The following is a 22,187-nucleotide window of genomic DNA, read 5'->3' on the forward strand; positions in this document are numbered from 1 at the left end:
TTACACTATCTTGATTCTAGTTTTATATATTCAAATCCGCTGAGCTAAATGGATTTGATTGATTTGTTCTCTGAGTTCTTTATTTTAAAAAAAAATTGAAAAACTTATCTAACTTTTGAATTTAAATTTGAGTGCAGAATTATGTCAGCAAACTTTTGAATAGTTGAATTGAAAATTCATAATTCATGTTATCTAGATATTGTAAAATAATAATTTTATAAAATTTATAACATAATTTATGTTTCTCAATTTGTTAATAATAGCTAAATTCAAGTCAAATTTTTTTTTTATTTATAAAATTTTATCAAACGCTTTGAACAAATGTTTAAATCAAAATTCAGTATTCGAACTTGTTTGATATGAAAATATTTCAGGTTTCTAAAGTGTGTCATGGTGTAGTCATATAAGAGTTTGTTTGGAATGACATTACTTAGTATTTACCTTTTTGAAAGCATAGGGATCAACTTAAAACCCAGGATTTAAAAATAAAAAGTCAACCGAGAGAAAATAGCTTAAAATTTAAACTCCAGTGAGCATTTCACGTCAGAAAATAAATAATTACAAGAGAGCTCAGAAGATTTTTCTTTCATTTTTTGCTTGTTCTCCCTAATATTCCACATCGGAGAAGGGGATTTTGATCGTACCCTTTGACAAATCTGATGAAAAAGCAATGTTTTTTGGCTTGAACGTACTGTTTGCAGATTCTAGTGTTCGAGTGGCTTGGAGAGCCATCTCAGAATGGAGTTGGAGGCACGTCATAGCCATCTACAAACCAAATAAGCAATTAGTGAAAGTGGGCATAGTGAATTTGTAAAATGGTGTCAAATTGTGCAAAGCAAATAGAGTACAAGAAATAAGTAGGATGTCTGAAAATGAAAGAGCTTGTACTGGAAGAGTGGAAGCAATTAGATATGGATCTTAGAACTTTGCATCCTCACTAGTACATGTTCAAAATCCAATAAAAAAAACACTTAAATCCTGCCTCTTGTACAAGTTATCTATCAATCTATAAATGTCTTTTTGACATAATGTAAACGGTAAAATTACATCACAAATACAATTCAGATGATAGAGAATGATTATTTCAATCAATATACCACATTGGCCTTTTGTCGAATCATTTTTTTGAAGTTAAATGTATGAGCACGCTCCTTACCTACATATTTAGCTTATCTCCCTCACACGCCACCATTTCCAACTTCATCACTCGTTACTACCACATTGATCAAGGTCCCAACATTTATCTAACCATCTAGCTGATTTCTACTCTAGTAGTTCTAAAACAATTATGAAAGGTCGAGGATAATACTGCAATTTTTAAAAGAAAATGAGTAGTTTAACTTTATATCTATACATGCCATGTTGGTTGACTAATCTGATAGGAATGCTGTTAAGGAAATATATAGAGTATTGAGGATACATTAACAATCAGTTGGAGAAGTTATGATAGCTTGTCATGACTAGAGGGAGTGGGAATGGGAAAGGCAAGCAATATTTTAATGAGTGATTTAGGACTTGCGAGAATTCTCAAAACAGTGAAGGTTCAAATATCTTTAATATCGGTCTATCTTGTATTTCCATTATTGTTAATCCTTCGATAAATTTCTATCATATTCACTAGACTTTCAGAAAGTACCTTCTAAATCCACAGATGGTACTAATATCGATCACAAAGCACATGTAAGTACAACATGGAAACCTAATGCATAATTATCTCAGTTTTAATCATTAAAATTCCTTACCATATAGCATTCTCTATCTGGGTCAGAGTCGGCCACATGAAGGGACCATGTGCGAACCCATTCAAGTCCTTCAGATATTTCAAGGTTTCCTTCAAGCAAGCTGGATACTATGTAAGAGGGATGTATTGCTACCAGTATGCATGAAGCTGCAAATAGAACAGCTCGCCTGACATATGCTTCCTTGTGATGGCATACCTCACTGCATAACATGGAAATTTTACAGTTAAGGAAACCATTAACAAGCATAGAAGATTGTTATGCTTCCTTTGATTGTCGATATTTACCATGTTAAACCATCAATCAACCCAAAAGCTTAAATTGATTGGACTATGTTAAATTTAATGATATCAATACTTAACCTTATGTTATAAACCATCTACTAATTCAACCAATCGACTACACAATAGAAAAATACCTGGATCTTAACATATCTAAAAGAGGAGGGGCCAGGGCAGATGCTTCAGGATGCATGGCTGCACATTTCATGCACACACCAAGCATATATATGAGTTTTCCCAAGACAATGAAATCCCTATTCAACAAGTCCACCCCATGTCTTTTCTTATCGAAGCCTTGCATAGCTGGAAGCATAAAGGCAGCCGCATGTCCTGGGAACTTATTATGAGATAACTCCATTTCATTGTCTTGCATGTTAGCTGATTTCAGGCTCCAGCGTCTCGTCTTTCCTCTTTTGACGTGACCAGGTTTTAAAGGTAGTTCTCGTTCATAACTATTTGACCAGTTTGGTAAAGTTCCTGTTCCTGATCTCTCTTTCCAGGAACCAGCTCCAGGAGGCCCTTTACTACTTGGCAAGAACCATGGTTGAGTCTCAGCAGTGGTAGCTATGAGAGTCCTTGACTGATGTTTTGGCTTCATAGTCTTCGCATTAGAAAGTTCCTGAGCTGCATCCGTCATGATATCAAGTATCATTATGCGCTGACTGGTATCCACATTAGGTGAATAGAGTAGTTTATTGAGAATATTAAGAGATTCAACTGGGCACATAACAATCAAGGCAACCAGCGCTCTTTGCCTCTTGTCTTCAGTTGATTCTTCCTCTCCTTCAATAGCTATGTCAGAGCATCGGACTTGAACAAGAGTTCTCGCAAGATCTGATGCTACATGTCTAAGTTCATCGGGTGATGCTCGGATGAGCTTTTCAGAAACATCAAGAGCTCTCTCTACCTGCAAAAAAGATGATCAATTTCATGTCAAGAAAAGAACTTTTATCATTTTATAAATATGACAAACCATCATATGATGATTGTAAGCATAGTTCAAATAAATATGACAAACCATATGATCTCTCAGACAAAATGCAGAATATTACGATCTCACAAACACCTTAAGCTAATTTGACAAAAATAAGAAAGTGTGATCTAACTCCTGGACATTAACCACCAAGAAACTTGAAGACTCACCCCTTCAACATCATCAGATTTACGGAGAGACCCAACTACATCGACCAACTGTGACAATTTTTTTTTAAGATCTGTGTCATCATCCGACAGATCATATGGCTGTAATGATGAGTCACTGGTGGAATCAGATATATCACTTTCATTATCGTCATTATCCTCAGAAATAGATCCACAATTTAAGCTAGCTGGATCAACAACCTCATCTGGATCAGCCAACTTAAACTCCCAAATTTTCTTATTTTTACTTTGTATATTATGCCCAGTCCCCACTTTGGCAGCATGAGTAGCTTCCTTTTTCTGAACCAAAGTAGTAGAGGCTTCTGTTTCTTTAAATCCAGTCCCTGCACCAATTGTACAATCTATGGTCCCTTTTCTATGAGTAGTTGACCCAAACTCCCAGTCTATGGTGTCTCCCATGCAACTATCATCAAGATACAGAGGATTCTTCGGGTCAATAACTTTAGAGAACACTAGAGCAACATTGCTAGCCATTTTCCGAATCCATTGATTAGGATTCTCCAGCCTACCTGAAAGCAAACAAAAACGGTACAAGAAAAATTACACTTCCAAAAAGGATATTCTATCAATACAACTAAAATTGGACTTACAGCTAACCCCTTGAAGAATTGAGTGCATAACGGTCTTAATTTCATCAAGTTCCTCTTTAGACATTAATTCAAGAGAAAGACCAACCGCTGCAGATATATCTGATAGCCAGTTAATGCAAACAAATTTAAACAAGTGCAACAAAATACAAGACCCTTGGTGAAGCAGGAACATAGTGATTAAACAAATCATTTATTATTCACTTTCATTTTCACTGTAATAATGAATCAGTGGGATAGGGCCTAGAAAGAATGGAAATGCGGATACAAGCTTGCTGCTCAATCGTGGCTGATTGGACAAACTCCTTTTTAGACCACACTTCTACCAGACGCTGCACGGTCATTAAGAGGCTGCTATTATTATGACCTTTCTTGAGACAATTGGCATCAGGCGGCCATTCAAGAATAGCAAACTGTAGAACCCAGCGCAGGCAATGAATGGGGAATACCTTCCAGACCAAAAATTTGTCGACGAAAATGGACCTACAAAAGTACATTAAAAATAATCAAAGTGCTCGGTTAGACCAAAATCAACGAAACCCCACCAAGAACTTTTTTTTCTTTTAAGAAAAAAATCCATTTTTAAGTACCCGTTGTTGGCTAGATTAATCAAATTTATAATTAATAGTTTGTTGCTTCTCCAAAGATTTGCGGTCAAGTCTTAGCTGTGGACATTTTATGACAGGTTGGGACAAATTAACTCATTCAAATAAAGGGGTGAAAATGAGTTCTTCTAGACAAAAAAGTTATAAAGCCACGGTTATAAATTCAACCACCTGTTGCAGGAAATAGGAAGCATTACACTCTCCTAGTTATACACATCTAAAATGTTATGAATTGATGCATGATACAGTACACATAATCAACCCGTAAAACATGCATGACTTGAAAACATATCTAATGTGATTCTTTTTTTTTTTCCCCTTTCTTTAGGTGGAGGAGGGTGGGGAACACATGTATTGGACATGTGGATCTTGATCACTGACCTTACTGACATTCTTAATCTTAGACTACGATGAAAAAGTAGCCAAAGCACCCAGTAAGCATCAACATCACTCTCACATTTAGCAGCTAGCTGATGTAAAAGTTGCTCAGAAATTCTTTCAACGGCATAATTATCTTTAATTGTTTCCACTATCTTCAACCAGAACTGGGAATTGGGGCTTGATTCAAATACGTCAGCGACAGCTGAATGAATATTTGACATCACAACATCTTGGACGTGCTTCAAAATATGTGGAACTAATTCATTTAGCAACAAGTCTGCCAAAAGAGAAAATCAAATAATTTGGTTATTATATGTATCCTGTTTGATGAAATAAACTTAACAGAACGTAAACGAATGCCTGAAAATGATAAAGTATACTGATTACACAAATATGTAAACAAGGGTACTAACAATAAAGTTAAACAAGTTAGAGAAGAGGTGAGATCATGCAAACAGATAAACATGGGGACCAAGAATACGAACCACTTTCATAGGGTGGCTTGCTAGAAAAGAGGTAATAGTGGCATTCCCAGACTTTTAAACACTAAATGTGACCCCTTGGCCAACTGTAATGCAATTGAAAGGGATACTATTAATTACTTTTTCATGGGGGGAACTCTAGAGGCGATCTCTTTCGTCATTGTTGACTCTTTGCAACATTGTGTCTAAAGAAAAATTTCCATGAGGAAGAAATAGAACTTGAGATCCATGAGATTTTTCAAAAGAACTCTTTCATTCTAACTGGGATTGGATCAAGCATGATTTGCAGAAAGTTTCCATTGACTTTTTGAGAAGGGTGTCTCTAGTGCTTGTACTAGATTTACATAGCCCTCAAACCTAAAAAGATAGGAGTTGAAAACATTCTTTTAATTGAAAAAACAACTTTCATTCAAAAATAAAAAATAAAAGAATACATGAGGAGTATATAAAAGCACAACCCAACAAAAGGAGCCACCCATAACTAAACTATCTATATGTGTAAAGGGGGTTCTAATCCAAATGAACATGACCTAAAGGATAGTTACAAAATTCTTTTAGAGAGAAATACCTAAAGAGATGCATTAAATCTAACTCAAGACCATGCCTCTTTCCAACAGCTCTCAATCACACTAAATATTCTTCAAGCAAAACCCCCAACAAATCAACAAAGAAAGTGTCAAAGGACATGCACCTTATCACAAAATGGGGGATGGAAGAGCACCTCCCCCATCATCAAATAACGCCCTTTGTTCAAGGTCAAGAAAACAAACACCAAGGGCCGTTTGGGACACCAAATATAATAGTGATTTTTACAATCATTTATAACTTACAATTAAGTATACTATATAATATTTCAAAACCCTCTTTATTATAGTGTTTACTATTTGCTATAGTATTTGCTATTTGTCACTCATCCTCTATTTTCTTCTTTGCTATAGTGTTTACTATTTCCTACCCAAACAAAAATAGTTTACACCCCAAACACAAATTATTATAACTCAAACTAAAATAGTTGGCACCCCAAACCCTAATAATTATAACTGACTATTATATTTTGGTAAAAAAAACATTTCATTGATAAATTAAAACAGGGGAAAGACCCAGAGAGAGATTACATCAGGGAATGTCAATTGCTCACTAAAAAATATAAGCTGAAATGACTAAAAAAGGGTGCTTAGTTTTGCACAAAGAAAAAACAGTAAATAAAACTGATTCCATAAAACGATTGAAAGGGGAAGAGGAGTCATTAAAAAGTCAACTGTTCCTTTCTCCCCACAACCGCCAGAAAAAGGCGCACACAATTCCCAAAATTTTGCAGCAAACGGGCAATGGAAAAACAAATAAACTGAAGATTCAGCATTGATGACACATGAGACACTAAGAGGGAGAAATACATATATAAGGAAGACGTTGCAAACGGTCAGCAGTATTAATGGCACCCCAGCTAAGCTCCAAAAGAAAAATTTTAATCCGCTTAAGGTAACAATTTTTCCAAATCATCAAGTAAAGATGAGAAAAGGCAGAAGCCCTAGTACCCACAAGTCAACCATAAGAGATTCAGAGGCCAAATTCAGGAATCGAGGGATGAGCGTAATCTGACAGAAGACAAGTGATGTGACAAAGTTGCCCACTCTGCAATTTCTAACTCATTAAGATTACGACGAAGATTTAGGTCCCAAGCACTAGATGATGAGTTCCACACCATAGCCACAGTAGCCTTCGGCTGATGAGCAAAGCGATAAAGCCGCGAAAGCACAGTTGAAAGGACACCACAGCTAAGCCAAGAGTCATTCCAAAAAAAAGTATTAGTACCATCACCAAGCCAATGACAAATACATGAAGCCACCAGACCAATAGATTGGCAAATAAACCTCCAAGGTGCCTTAAAAGAAGCACGAGCGATAGGAGTAGGCCACACACAATTGTAGAATAGTACTTAACCACAATAAAAGATCTCTTGAAAGCATCCCACTCAGATAGAAACCCCTAAGTCCATTTTACAAGAAGGGCAGAATTTTGATGCTTAAAATTGCCAATACAACACCCCCCCACCCCCCGCGCCGATAATTGAGGGTGTTGAGATATATCCCAATTCACATTATGCATGCCAACATTACCATGAGAACCCTCCCAAAAGAAGTCACGAACCATCTTGTCAAGGCAATTGATGAAAGATGAGGGAGCCCTAAACAAAGATAAGTAATACGTAGGGAGATTAAAAAAGGTAGCCTAAATGAGAGTGTGTCTGTCACCTTTCGAAATATAAGCATATTTCCAATTATGAAGTTTGTGTCCACCACCGACTGCCAAAAATTCACAAAACTGGAATTACCACCCAAAGGGAGGCCAAGGTAAGTAGATGGCCAGAAACCTCGTTTACAGCCAAAAGAGTTCACCAACCAATCAAAACCAGAATTAGGAATATGAATACCGAGATGCATATTCAAAAATACGGACGACGTCAACAAATATTGTAAAGCATGTCGCTCAGCAATGGAGAACAATGTATCATCAGCAAATTGTAAATGATTCATAGAAAAAGACGAATTCCAACCAGGTGTGCAATAGTAAGACCCATCGAGGAGCTATGATTATGAAGATGACTCAGGCAATCAGCAATAAGAATAAATAACAAAGGGGAGAGAGGACTGCATGATACCACGGATAGGTATAATCTTCCCCCGAGGACGGCCATTAATAATAATGGAGAAAGTAGCTAAGTGATGCAACCTTTGATCCAAGTATGCCAAAAACTACCAAAACCTTTAATCATAAGAACATAGTCAAGAAATTCCCAATCAACCGTATCAAAAGCCTTCTCTAGATCGAGCTTAAGGATCACCCCAAGCTTCCTATGGAATGACCAATCGTCAATGAGCTCATTGGCCGTCAAAGAAGCATAAAAAAATTTCCTTCGATTGACCACAATAGTAAAAGGGAGAAGCAACTTAAGACGATTCGGAAGAACATGAGCCACAATCTTATAAGCACGAGGAATGAGACTGATCGGCCGATAATCAGAAACAAATTTATAGTCCACTTTCTTAGGAATCAAACATATGTAAGACTCATTCAGCTTAACATTAATAATCCCAAAGAAAATCCCGTAGCAAAAGCATCATGTCAGATTTGATGGTGGACCAGAAAAATTTGAAAAATTCAGCAATGAAACGATCAGGACCAGGAGATTTGCTTGTGCCAAGAGAGGAGACAGCCATATAAACCTCCTCTTCAATGAAAGGATGCTCCAAGTCAGTGGCCTGGGTGGAGGAAATAGGACTCCAATCGAGGTTGGTTGGAAGAAAAACGTTGTTTATCATCTTCAGTAAAAAGGGAGGAGTAAAAACCCAAAAATTCAGCCTCTGTGTCCTGATCAGTCAAAAGGCTAGTGCCATTCCTAGAGACGGTCTCAGATATCGAACTTGTACGATGCTGAGTAACAACAATTTTGTGAAAAAATCTGGTATTTTCATCCCCTTCAAGAAGCCATTTAAGCTTACATCATTGTTGCCGATGGATATGATCCTAAACAGTCAAGTTTTCAATATCTTCTCGAAGTAATCAATGCCTAATTAATTGATCTTCACTAAAAGGACTGTTATCTTCCAAAACATCCAACTGTGACCATTGAGACATAAGAGAGGGAAGTTGAGATGCTTCCACCCATTGTGTAGTATTCTGTAAGACCTCAAATAATTTACACCTACAAAAGAAGGGGTAAAAAGGAAATATCAAAGCAGCCAATGGAGAGCAAGGAAAGAAAGTGGGAGAAAAGGTGGAGGGGACACGAGCTGGGAGGAGAGAGAAGAAAGAGGGGACCACGAATTGGTTACAAAAGGGGAGTGCGATCAAAGAATTATCTAAAAGTTAGTGAACTTTTAGGAGGAAAGAAAACCAGTTCTCTCGAAGGTGCTGGGGGAGATATTTCCTTGTTATAATTTTCTTCTTTTGGCAAGACAGGGGAGAGTGATTTTCGAGGGTGGGTTGCTCTATTTTTGGGGAAGGGTCAGAGATGAAGAGGGAATGTTTGTAAGGAAGAAATGTTATATAAATAATAGCAAGGAAAGGGCTGAATATTCATCCATCCGTCTTCTTCTTCTTCTTTTCTGTTTTTCTTTCTTCTTGTTGCTCTGTTTTTGTGTTCTGTATAACCAGGTGCAGGGGAGGAGGACGAAAGAGTTTGATTGAATCTTACAAGTGGTATCAGAGCCCGCTTCATCCTGGGGCGTACACGAGCGATGGCTCAGAAACAAGTGGAAGAAAGGCTGGAAAAAAATGAAAAGGAGGTTTCGGAAATGAAGGAGAAGCTACTGGGTTTATGCAAAAACATAGAGAAACTGACAGAAGAAATGAGGGAGAGCAATGCAGCTCGAAAGGTTGAGGAATCGGGCGCTTCTGATGGGAGNGTAAGGAAGGAAGAACTGTTATATAAATAATAGCAAGAAAAGAGTTGAATCTATCTTCTTCTTCTTCTTTTCTGTTTTTTTTTTTCTTTCTTCTGACAGAAGAAATGAGAGAGAGCAATGCAGCTCGAAAGGCTGAGGAATCGGGCGCTTCTGATGGGAGAAGGATGAAAATGAAAGGGAAAGCTGATGAATCCGAGTCAAATACCAACCAGGGAGGTGGAGGATTAGATAAAAGCAAGTATAAGAGGCTGGAAATACCCGTTTTCGCTGGTGAAAACCCTGAATCATGGGTGTACAGGGCAGAACATTACTTTGAGATACATGAACTGTCGGATCAAGAGAAAGTCAAGGTTGCTGTCATCAGTTTTGGGCCGGAGGAGGTAGATTGGTGTAGATGGAGCCACAACTGGAGACCTATTCGAACTTGGGAAGAACTAAAAAAGAGGATGTTCGAGTACTATAGACCTACCGGAGAGGGAAGTTTAGGCGTGAGATTGTTGAGAATAAAGCAAGAAGGGACCTATGCAGAATATGTGAAGAAATTTGTCACATATTCAGCACCCTTGCCCGACCTAGCTGAAGAAGTCCTTCGAGATGCTTTTGTTAATGGGTTGGAACCAACCTTGAGGGCCGAAGTTATCAGTAGAAAGCCAACCACACTTGAAGAATATATTTATGAAGCCCAACTTGTAAGTGACCGCAATGTAGCACTGAAGATGGCACTAGCAGACCTAGGAGTCGTTGGGCCGTGCAAGAAGGAAGGCCCAGGTTGGGAAAATATGAATGTAAAGAGCGGGAAGAGTATGGAGACACAAGGGACCAAAAGAGTTACCCTACCAGCGAAGAACTTTGTGAAGAAGGAACCATCCATGAAGAGGTTGTCGGACAGTGAGTTTCACGAACGGCTAGATAAGGGATTGTGTTTTCGTTGTAATGAGAAGTATAGCCCAGGCCACCGATGCAAGCTGAAAGAGAACCTGGAATTAATGTTGTTTATCACCAATGAGAATGAAGAAACTGATCTGGAATAGGAGGAAAAGGGAGATCCACCGGAGGAAGAAGAAAAAGAGAAAACGGTCGAAATTGCCTTGAGATCAATCTATGGGCTGTCAGCAAGGGGGACAATGAAACTGAAAGGGAAGATGAAAGGAAAAGAGGTCCTACTGCTGATTGATAGCGGAGCCACGCACAACTTTCTGCATAAAAGGTTAGTGAACGAACTAAAAATACCTATGAACAAGAAGAACTTCTCTGTAGTCATTGGTAATGGAGACGCGATAAAAGGGGGAGGAATATGCAAGGCCATTAGCTTGGAACTACCCAACCTCAGTGTGAAAACTGACTTTCTGGCAATTGATTTAGGTCAGATGGATGTGGTACTAGGATGCCTTGGCTGTGTACAACCGGATTCATGGGAGTATATTGGCCATCTTTAACTATGTCCTTTAGGGCAGGGAATTCACAGGTCATTTTGAAAGGTGATCCATCCCTAACCAAGGCTGAGATCTCCATTAAGACTCTTACAACATCATGGAAGAAGACGACCAAGGCTTCTTGGTAGAACTTCAAAACTATGAGTATGACAGTGAAGACAAGAAGGAAGAGGAAGAGGAGCGTGAAGAGTCAGGGGAACTTCCACTTATGATCAGGGCCTTAATCGAAGAGAATCAAGACATATTTGAAGAAATAAAGGCTCTTCCTCCAAAAAGGGCTATTGACCATTGCATCTTAACAAGTAGAGATTAGAAACCAATAAATGTAAGACCATATAAGTATGGCCACTGCCAGAAGGAAGAAATTGAGAAGTTGGTGGAGGAAATGTTGAGAGCAGGGATCATCCGGCCAAGCCACAGCCCCTATTCCAACCCGATCCTACTAGTTAAGAAGAAAGATGGAGGATGGAGGTTTTGTGTCGACTATAGGAAACTAAATCAAGCAACAGTGGCTGACAAGTTCCCTATACCAGTCATTGAGGAGCTGTTGGATGAGGTACATGGATCAACAATCTATTCTAAGCTAGATCTGAGGTCAGGGTACCATCAAATCCGAATGAATGAAAAAGACATTGAGAAGACAGCCTTCTGAACGCATGAGGGTCACTATAAATTTCTTGTCATGCCTTTTGGACTCACCAACGCACCAACTACATTTCAATCATTGATGAACCAGGTTTTTCGTCCTTTCCTATGTAAATTTGTATTTGTTTTCTTCGATGACATATTGGTCTATAGTCCTGAACACACTTGGAAGTGGTCTTCAATGTGCTTAGGGATCACAAGTTGTATGCAAACCAAAAAAAAATGTACTTTCTGCCAGGCAAGAATCCAATACTTGGGCCATTGGATATCATCGAATGGAGTAGAAGTTGATAATGGGAAAGTTAAAGTGATGAGGGAATGGCCACCACCTCAAAATGTGTCTGAATTAAGAGGTTTTTTTGGGGCTTACAGGGTATTACAGACATTTTGTGCAGGGATATGGGAACATAGCAGCCCCTCTCACCAAACTCCTCCAGAAAAATGCCTTTGAATTGAATGAGGAAGCAAATCTAGCCTTTGAGAATCTGAAGCAAGCAATGGTCACAGCACCTGTACTAGCTCTACCTGATTTTTCCAAGAGTTTTGTGATTGAAACGGATGCATCAGGGACTGGCCTAGGGGCGGTTCTCTCCCAAGATTCGAAGCCTATAGCCTACTTCAGCCAGAAATTGTCAACAAGGGCCCAAGGGAAGTCCATTTACGAAAAAAACTGATGGCAATAGTGTTAGCAGTGAAAAATGGAGGCACTACCTGTTGGGAAGCAAGTTTACTGTGATTTCAGACCAGAAGGCCTTGAAATTTTGGATAGAACAGCGTGAAGTACAGCCTCAATTCCAAAGGTGGTTAACCAAACTACTTGGTTACAATTTTGAGATTCTTTACCAACCCGGGTTGCAAAATAAAGCTGCAGATGCCTTATCAAAAGTGAGGGAACAAGGGGAATTGTGCACTCTATCAGCACCTACTATTATCAAGATGTTAAAGTGGTTTTGAAAGAAGTAGAGGAGGATGAGGAATTACAGAAAATCATCACCACCTTAAAGGAAGACCCGGAGAAAATACCGAAGTATAAGTGGCAGCATGATCACCTAACCTATAAGGACAGATTAGTTCTATCTAAAACGTCTAGTTTAATCCCTGCACTGCTGCATACTTTTCATGATTCGGTGTTAGAAGGACATTCGAGGTTCTTGAGAACTTAAAAAAGGATGAGTGGTGAACTATACTGGCCGGGAATGAAGATAGATGTAAAGAAATACGTGGAAGGTTGCGAAATTTGTCAAAGGAACAAGTTTGAGACACTCACACCAGCTGGCTTACTTCAGCCTCTCCCGATTCCTAACATGATATTGGAAGATTGGAGCATGGACTTCGTGGAAGGGTTACCAAAAGCTGAAGGATATGATGCAGTAATGGTGGTGGTAGACCAATTGAGTAAGTATGCTCACTTCACCCCTCTCAAACACCATTTTTCAGCAAAGCAAGTTGCTGATATATTCATTAAGGAAGTTGTAAAACACCATGGAGTACCTCTGTCCATTTTAACCGATCGAGACAAAATCTTTGTGAGCAACTTTTGGAAGGAGATGTTTTCAACAATGGGGACAAAACTTAAAGAAGTACAGCATTCCATCCACAAACTGATGGACAAACGAAAAGGGTGAACCGATGTTTGGAGACCTATTTGCGTTGTTTCTGCAATGAGCAACCAAGGAAGTGGAATATATGGATAGCTTGGGCAGAATTGTGGTACAATATCACCTTCTATATCTCTATTAAAACCACCCCCTTCCAGGCAGTCTATGGGAGACCACCACCACCTTTAGTCAGCTATGGAGATCGGAGAACATAAAATAATACTGTGGAACAACAACTACAAGAGAGGGATCTAGCACTCAATGCTTTGAAGGAGAATTTGGCCATAGCCCAAAATGGAATGAAAAAGCAAGCAGATAAACATAGGAGAGAACTAAAATTTGAGGTAGGAGAAGAGGTGTACTTGAAGCTAAGACCTTACCGACAGAAGACATTGGCTAAGAAAAGAAGCGAAAAGCTAGCTCCAAGGTTCTATGGGCCGTATAAGATAATTGACCGAATAGGAGAAGTAGCTTATAGATTGAGTTTACCACCAAAGGCTGAAATACATAATGTTTTTCATATCTCTCAACTCAAGAAGAAGCTAGGACAAGATCAGTACGTCCAACAACATCTTCCAAGGCTAACTAGAGAGTTCTAATTACAGATTGAACCCGAGACTGTCCTAGGGGTCAGGTGGAATGGAAGTATGGCAACACACGAATGGTTAGTAAAATGGAAGGGGATGTCTGAAAATGAAGCGACCTGGGAAGATGTAAGTATACTCAATCAACAGTTTCCTCATTTCAACCTTGAGGACAAGGTTCATTTCGAGAAGGGGAGTATTGTAAGACCTCAAATAATTTACACCTACAAAAGTAGGGGTAAAAAGGGAAATATCAAAGCAGCCAATGGAGAGCAAGGACAGAAAGTGGGAGAAAAGGTGGAGGGGACCACGAATTGGATACAAAAGGGGAGTGCGATCAAAGGGCAGGATAGGAAAAGAATTATCTAAAAGTTAGTGAACTTTTAGGAGGAGAGAAAACCAACTCTCTCTAAGGTGTTGGGGGAGATATTTCCTTGTTATAGTTTTCTTCTTTTGGCAAGACAGGGGAGAGTGATTTTCGAGGGTGAGGTTGCTCTATTTTTGGGGAAGGGTCAGAGATGAAGAGGGAATGTTTGTAAGGAAGAAATGTTATATAAATAATAGCAAGGAAAGGGCTGAATATTCATCCATCCGTCTTCTTCTTCTTCTTTTCTGTTTTTCTTTCTTCTTGTTGCTCTGTTTTTGTGTTCTGTATAACCAGGTGCAGGGGAGGAGGACGAAAGAGTTTATTGAATCTTACATATTCCAATCACAAATGATAGATTTCAAACCTTGCAACTTCATCATGAAGTTGCGACCTCGCCAACCGATAATGGGGTGAAGATTCCACCAAACCTCCACCAAACCGCCACCAAAGTGTGAAAACTAGGAACTTTAAGCCAAGAATTTTCGAACCTGAAGGAACAAGGACCCCAAGCAATACTTCCCATGAACAAAGTCAAAGGAAAGTGATCAGAAGTAGTTCGATCCAGCCGTTTGAGAGTAACAGTCCCAAATTTATGAAGACAACTCTCTGTGAGAAAGAACCGATCAAGAAGAGAGAGATATTGAGTGGGACCAAATTTAGACCACTGACCATGTAAAGCAGCCATTCGACAAAGGAATATCTCGCAATTGGTAATTAGAAATCCATTGGTTAAAAGCACGCATAATGGAGGAGATTGTGGGATCATGATATTTCTCCCATGACCACCTTGTGACGATCACCACCAATAACCCAATTTGCACCTCTCAAACCAGCAAGGTCATCAAGCTCTTGCCATAAATTAGATCAATAACCATTATCAGATGGACCACAAACTGCAGTAAGCCAAAAGCAATAACTATCTGCCAGAGAAACATGAACAGAGACGGTAAAGAGGGCCTTGGATGACCTCAAGGATAGAAAAATCAGGTTCATGTTAGACCTCCGATTATTCACACATATAGAAGGATGAGTAAAAAAGGGAAAGCAGTGAAAATTACTGAGATGGAGGGAGAGGATTCGGGTAGTGGGAGGTGAAGGATTTGTTGGGACCACAAAACGGTTATTTTGGGGAGGAAGGAAGGACCACTGAGTTGTTATAAAAGAATGGCAAGGGAGAGGCTCTAGGCAGGAATGTCTTTAGCAAGAAGTTGAGAGAGCTAAGGAGAGGTAACTAGCCCTCTCAAATAGGCTGGGAGATTTCCGGATAGTATCCTTGTTAGTGTTGTTTCTTTTCCTTTATGTGTTATGATAGTTTCTTTTTGTAATCTTTCCCAAGAGTTCATAAATAATATAACAACAGAGGAATACTCTGTTTTTCTGGGAAGTTGTTTGTTGGGTATTGTTGTAGGGAGGGATACCTAACAGTTCACTCCAAAAACAAGAATACTCCCTGATGTACCAATGGCATCTAAAGCAGTCCAACCAATGTATGAGGAGCTCCAAGTAGATTTAATAAAAAAAGGAATCAATTGATGATAAATTTGTTTCTTGGAGAAGAACAATGCTGAGGCTATGTTTTTGTAGAAGTTTTTTAACCAAGGTTCTTTTCCTCCAAAAATTGAAACCCCGAACATTCCAAGAAAGGAATTTCATTGATGGTTAGAAGAACCCTCCCTGATGGCCAAGGTTGCTGACTTGTCGTAATGGACTAATGAATATAGGCCAAGTAATTCTCTTTAAAGTTTGGGATTTTTTTTGCTAGTTGTGGCAGGTGGCTTCTTGGTTTTATAAGGAGGAATGGTTGGGATGGCCATAACACATAATCCATGTTTTGACAACAATGAGACCAAATCATTACGGCTGAAAGGGAAGGGAGATATGGCTTGAGGCTGCTGTAGATAGAAGAAGGTGAATCTCTTGTCGGGACAGAAGAGTTTGAGATTGTGGTAATTGGAGATAAGGAGTCATGACCAGGGCTTAGGTCGGATGGGAGGGGAGGAAGGGAGTATAGGGGAAGATGGTTGGATTCGTCCAAGTGGTCTCCAAAGACAGACAAGTCGATGGGCAATTTAGTAAATTTTGATGTGTTGGTAGGGCAATCTGATTCATTGACAGGGTTGGATAGATATCCCTCTACATCATATCCAACAAATGGAAGATTGGAATTAGTGGCTAAGGTGGAAAAGATGGTGCCAGCATGTAGGGAGGTGGGCCCCTCTCGAAAAGTAACTGTGGAGAGAAAAGGTTGGGAAAAGGATGGAGAGGCAGAATTGGTAGGGCTAGGATTTTGGGGTTGAAAGCTGAAAGAGGGGGATGAGTTGGCTGAGGTGGTAGGGTTAAAGCTAGTAGTTGGTAGAATTAAAGTGGGTTAAGAGATGGAGGGCTCAGATGGAAGGGGGAGGTTGATTGGCTCAGGTAATATGTGATCATTGGATGATTCGGATGGACAAGGGTAGGAAGGCGACTCAACAATTTTAGGAGAAAATGGTGGGGCCACCGACTGGTTGACCAAGAGAGAGAGAGAGGAGGTTGTTGGTTTGGCATCTGCCTAAATTTAGGAGAATCGATCGGCTCTAAAGAAGGAGAGAGAGAAGGAGAAACCATTGGCATGGATTTAATGGCTTGAGATTTACCTTTTTTAGCAACCCTAGAATCACAATGATCCTCAATCACAACACCCTCATCAATGCAATTCTCAATCGACAGTTGCAGACCTCTTCGGCGGCTCCTCAATCCAACAGCCATGGTCTGAATTCTGGCCGTAAGTTCACCGCCGGCCAACTCTTTGGGAAGATGCACTTCACAAGTAATGAAACCTTTGTTGTTTTCTTTGATTTTCAAGGGAGCGAACGAGAGATTAAGGCCTCTCTCAATTTGATCGGATGGATGGAGATAACCACCATATAAATCACCTATATACTTAAAGATATCATCTGACCACATTGTCAGAGGAAGATTGTAGACATCAATCCATTCTCCATATGAAGCAATCATAAGTTGTTTGAATGATGAACAAGAAGAAGGATAGAGGAACTTAAGTCTCATTCTGTCCACGTCACCCAATCAGTAATGTTGCGAAGACCTTTAGAAGTCTCTATATTATAAACTTGCAGAAGTGCTTTGTCGTCAGAAAGAGGGTTAATGGTGCAGCAGACCAAGAGGGATGATTGAATTCTGTCGCGAATAGATGGCCATGAGTCACCAAGTGTATAGCATTGGACAATTACCATAGCATCCCAATCAAATTGATGATGAAGCAGGGATGAAGTTGTGGAGGAGATGGTGCGAATTAGAGGAGTTGTGGCCTTGTGGATTGGCCACGGTTAGATGGAGGATGCATGAATAGCAACTTTGTATGATTGTGGTTTTGAGGTGACTGCAGAAGAGTTGTTTTGGTGGGGCTACCTTGGGTAATCCGAAACCAATGAGAAAAAGGAGAACCATCCCAATTTACTTTCCATAGATGGGATGAGGATATTGGTGCGACGGCCCGAGTATTCCAAGAGAGTGAGCTCAGCAAAGTGTCCATTCTTATTGCTGTGTTTTTCAAGCCAAAGGGTGTCGTATCGCCTTCATCGTTCAATTTCCTAAAGAACTTATGGTTACATGGTTAGTTGAAGATAGAATTGAAAGATGAAGCAAGCCATTCAAGAGTCGTCCATGAAACAAAGATGGAATATGTGTTTGAACGGGTTTGTTTGGTTAATTTGAAATGCATCCCTCTAATTGGCATAATCGGGGACAGAGAGAATTTTCAGGTTAATATGAATTGACCGGTTAAGGCAGAGGAGGCGGTGGGCGGCGAAGGAGGCATGGTAGCCAGAGTTAATTATGGTAAGGTAAGGGGTGCAGAGGAGAGCATTTTTTGTCATCATGTTGCTTGTACGAGTATAAAATTGTTAGATGTCATAAATGGAACAAAGGGAGCATGTTGCCTCATGGTAACTCATTTAGCTATGCTATAGAACTATGGAAACTCAAGACTCACAGTTTTGGCCAAAACTCAGGCACCCTCCTACCTTTTTGGCTCTTGAAATTTCCTCCTTGATAAGGTTACAAATAGTATGTAACCTTTCCACTGGTAAAGACCAGACCATCAAACTTTGGGATATTAGAAAAATGTCCAATGCCACTCACCAACTATAATAACCACTCAACGCCCCAAATGCCCCCAAGAGTTCCCAAAATAATTCATTTTTAGACGTATTAGCCTTATACACAAAAACAAAAAACACAAATTATCAACTTCATCCTTATTGCTAAAATGCCAAGAAAATGGGAATGGTGGATGATTAAAATATTAGAAAGAAAAAAGGTCCATTTTCGATTTAATATTGGAAAGGACAATAAAAAAAAAAAAAAATAGGGACTTTCTCGCTGAAATCAAGAAGCTTAAAGGCAATGATAAGAACCAAAAACTTGGATTGCCAATTGTCATGGACACAAATGGATAAACAGCTGACCAAGATTGACTCTTCCTAAAATTATAATTTTTTATAAAATAAAAGAGCATTTAAAAAATCAATTCTACTACATATATATCTTGCTGACCTGCAGATCCACGCCGACAAATGCGAGAAAATGTCTCCCCCACAAATATCATGGTGCCATCAAGTTCAATACTAGAAGATTTTGCTTCTGCTAGAGAAAGAAGTTGATTGGTAATCTGCTTGAAGAACGAGCTAAAGACCTCTTGTGAAGAAAAACAGTAGAATGATGACACTCACTGAGAAAATAGTGTATCGTGGATGGTGGAAAATTTTCGCAGCTCTATTCAAAGCAAACTGCAAAACAATATTTCATTTCGGGCAAGTCCATTAAATATTAAAATATTAATTCTTATCCCATATGAAACTTGTTTAACATATACGGATTCCCTAAATATGAGCTCCATACGGCAGGAATTAGAGAGAAGGATACTGTGATGACAATGAGTTGGATGCTCTCGATTGTGCTTTGTCAGGAATTGATGTAACAATTTGTGCAACCTTAGAAATGGCTGGTATGGTGCGTTCAGTTACAAAATTCTCATATTTGCAGGATTCTCCAAATTCTTTTGCCATCTGAAGCACCCCATCCTTTTCAAGCAAGCAAATTACAATCAATCTGCTTAATAGTAATGAGAACAAGGTCAAGAATTAGCAGTGTAAGCCAAAGGAAACTCTCATATCTTTTGATAACAACGACCTGCACTCACAGTAAAAAACTATTTTATATTCAGCCAAGGAGAGGAAACTGCACATTGGGAAGAAAAGAACATAGGCGAGGATGCTAATATTTTTCAAGATTGGATGACGTGATTGATTAATTTCTTAAATCAATTGTTACTAAAACCAAATAATTAAATATCTTTGGATACGCTGGAATGGAAGGGGCAAATAACAGCAACTTTCACAAAGACTGCATAAAATCAGTGACCATTCCGCACCTTTCAGTATTTGAGCGTACAGCTTTAACATCAGCCGCATCACTTGCATTCGGCTGCAGAAAAGGAACGAGGTTCTGAACAACCTCAGTGGCAGGTCCATCAACAAAGAAAATGTCATATAAGTGCTTCTTTGCCAAGAAAGGGAAACACACCAACCAACTGGATGCAAGCTCTGCACAGATTGGCAATGCATAACAAATACAGCTGTTTATTTCATGGCCATTTTGGACAATAAATCAAAATGCTATGTTTAACCAGCCATTTCAGAAGCTAAACTAAATAATTTAGGATTTAGAGGGTTAACTATGATATCTTTGTACGACTGAATTAATCAAGAATTCCTTTCCAAGTTCCAACTATAGTAAGAAACAATTTCGTTGATAGCCTGAAATCATAAAAGAAATGGGAGTCTCAAGGAGAGATTACAAAAGGTTTATCCAATGTTAAGGAGAGCTAGTATAACTATAAGGATGAAATAAGGGAGAGCACTTACGCCAAGTCAGCTAGGTAAGAAATTGTTTTTTTTTAAATGTATTGTAATTAAAGTATGGGGTGGGGGAATTGAACATCAAACCTCGAGGTCGATAGTATGAACACTATGCTAGTTGAGCTACGCTCTTGTTGGCTAGGTAAGAAATTGTTTTGTTCACTTAATTTTCAATCGGACACATTTCTCAAAATTGTAGTCAACATTAAACAGAAGAGAAACTTGCAAATGCAATGATTAAGACTCTCCTTTGCTAAACACAGCATCCTTTTCCTAATTTCAATTCTTTCAACATATATGAAAGCATGAGCCTAAAGCAGAGTGGGAATCTTGCCCATCTTCCCTTAGAAAGAAAAAGAGCAATTTGCCAAAATATCATGGATCATTCCATGTCTATTACATCTCATTCTATCTGTCCATACGGCAAGTTACAGAAATTATCTATATTTTCATAGAAAAATCATAACAGCTTGTGAAATGCCTAATCCACGCAGCTAAAATTAGTAATACTGTAATAGAACAGAAAAAATAATATAATATATATATATATATATATGTATATATGTATAATAGATGACTAAAAAGACTAAATATTACCAAGTAATAAAACCCGGGACAATGCTGAGAATGCAGCTCCATTATAGAGTGCATTCCAACACTCCAGCCTCTCACTTTTGGAAGGAAGCCTCGAACTGAGGATCTGTATGCACCACAAGCAGAAACCTTACTACCTGATGTATGGAAGATAGCAATTCCCAAAAGAGATGCTAGCTTGACTATGAAGGTTTGATTTCATAAACTATATTAACCTGGTCCCTGTAGCTCTGACCAACACACTCTGCAAGTTTTTAACGCATAAAACAAACAAATAACTAATAAATTGACTTCAAAATGAGATTTTAATGCAACATTTTGAAACATTGCAGTGAAAATAAAAGAAATATTGAAATGTGAGAGACTGAATATGGAAAGAGAATTAAGCACCAACTAGAAGATGATCCATCCTAACAATTCAACTAACTTTAATTTATACCCATTTGATAACCATTTTTCTAATTTCTAAAAACTAAGCTTAGAAACACTATTTCCACACATAATTTTTTAACTCTCTATCCAAAAACAAAAATTTTAGAATTTAACTAAATTGGGGAGAAGCAAACATAACTTTTAAAAACAAAATACTAAATAGTTATCAAACATGTCTAAAAAAGTAGTTTTTAAAAAACATGTTTTCAGAGCGTGGAATTTGGATATAAACTTAAATGTTCATTAGAAGAAAATTTGAGAGTGAATAGCTAAAAATGAAATGATTATCAAACGAGTCTCACCATATGATCTAGCATAAAATCACGGCAGTGGGGGAAGGTGAGCAAGAAGGCTTATTTGTACCTCAAAATCCACACATATGAATGATATAAATTATTCTAAGGGGATGTTTGGATCGCTGACTTTTAAATAACCCAACTTCATCGGTGTTAACTATTGAAGAATTTCATCTCCCCATCTTTCTTTCTTTAATACATTTATGAGAAACTCATCTTACAACCTTACATCCCAAACAAATGTTTAAACTCCAACATATTAACTCTGAAACTTCAAAATTCAACTCAGCACCAAAACGCCCCCTTGAAAAATACTACCATAACAAACTCGTTTGCAAAAAAGTGGAGGCTAAAGAGTCGATACTAACCGGCGATTAGAGACGCATCTACAGGGAAGAGAAGAACAGCTAGGGAATAAAGGGCAGATACGACTTGGTCAACGTGCTTCGCATTCTTAATCGCTGAGATAACCTCCGCCACCTTCTCTAGGACCTTTGCCTCAACCTCCCTCCTCTTTCCGCTGTCCTCCATGGTTAAAGCTTCAACTTCTGCAATTTTGGTTCGAAGCTCTGTTTCTCGGAGGAAAATAACAAGAGAACTACGTAATTACCAATTTACCCCAATTGATGGGCTCCATCCATTTGGCCCATAATTGACCCAGCCCAGGCCCATTAGCAAAAG

The 22,187-nt window shown here is 38.8% G+C and overlaps 1 protein-coding gene across 2 annotated transcripts; it reads right to left on the reverse strand.

The window, feature by feature from the left end:
* Nucleotides 1-460: 460 nt before the first annotated feature.
* LOC120082852 (telomere length regulation protein TEL2 homolog) lies at nucleotides 461-22,084 on the reverse strand. Of its 2 annotated transcripts, XM_039038190.1 has the most exons (13): nucleotides 21,875-22,084; nucleotides 20,994-21,022; nucleotides 20,782-20,884; nucleotides 19,698-19,869; nucleotides 19,190-19,375; nucleotides 18,821-18,951; nucleotides 4,755-5,031; nucleotides 4,037-4,251; nucleotides 3,772-3,870; nucleotides 3,164-3,690; nucleotides 2,158-2,927; nucleotides 1,743-1,941; nucleotides 461-765 (listed from the first exon to the last, which is right to left on the reverse strand). In XM_039038190.1, exons 1-13 carry the CDS (start codon nucleotides 22,035-22,037, stop codon nucleotides 607-609), a joined length of 3,030 nt encoding a protein of 1,009 aa, XP_038894118.1. In that variant the 5' UTR covers nucleotides 22,038-22,084; the 3' UTR covers nucleotides 461-606. The 2 variants fall into 2 exon arrangements, with proteins under 2 accessions (XP_038894118.1, XP_038894119.1); XM_039038191.1 differs by lacking the exons at nucleotides 20,782-20,884; nucleotides 20,994-21,022; nucleotides 21,875-22,084 and having other exon boundaries at nucleotides 19,190-19,456; nucleotides 19,698-19,838.
* Between the last annotated feature and the right edge of the window lie 103 nt (nucleotides 22,085-22,187).

Source organism: Benincasa hispida, chromosome 8 (assembly GCF_009727055.1).
Source record: "Benincasa hispida cultivar B227 chromosome 8, ASM972705v1, whole genome shotgun sequence".
NCBI lineage: Eukaryota > Viridiplantae > Streptophyta > Magnoliopsida > Cucurbitales > Cucurbitaceae > Benincasa > Benincasa hispida.

Excerpts from the sequence above, each read along its gene's own strand:
- LOC120082852 (XM_039038190.1), bottom strand. The coding sequence starts at position 22,037 with ATGGAGGACAGCGGAAAGAGGAGGGAGGTTGAGGCAAAGGTCCTAGAG. Across the intron at positions 5,032-18,820 it reads TTGTCGGCGTGGATCTGCAG|ACTTGTTGCTAAATGAATTA; the intron begins GTCAGCAAGATA and ends CTCTTTTGGCAG. Across the intron at positions 4,252-4,754 it reads AGATTAAGAATGTCAGTAAG|GTCCATTTTCGTCGACAAAT; the intron begins GTCAGTGATCAA and ends GTACTTTTGTAG.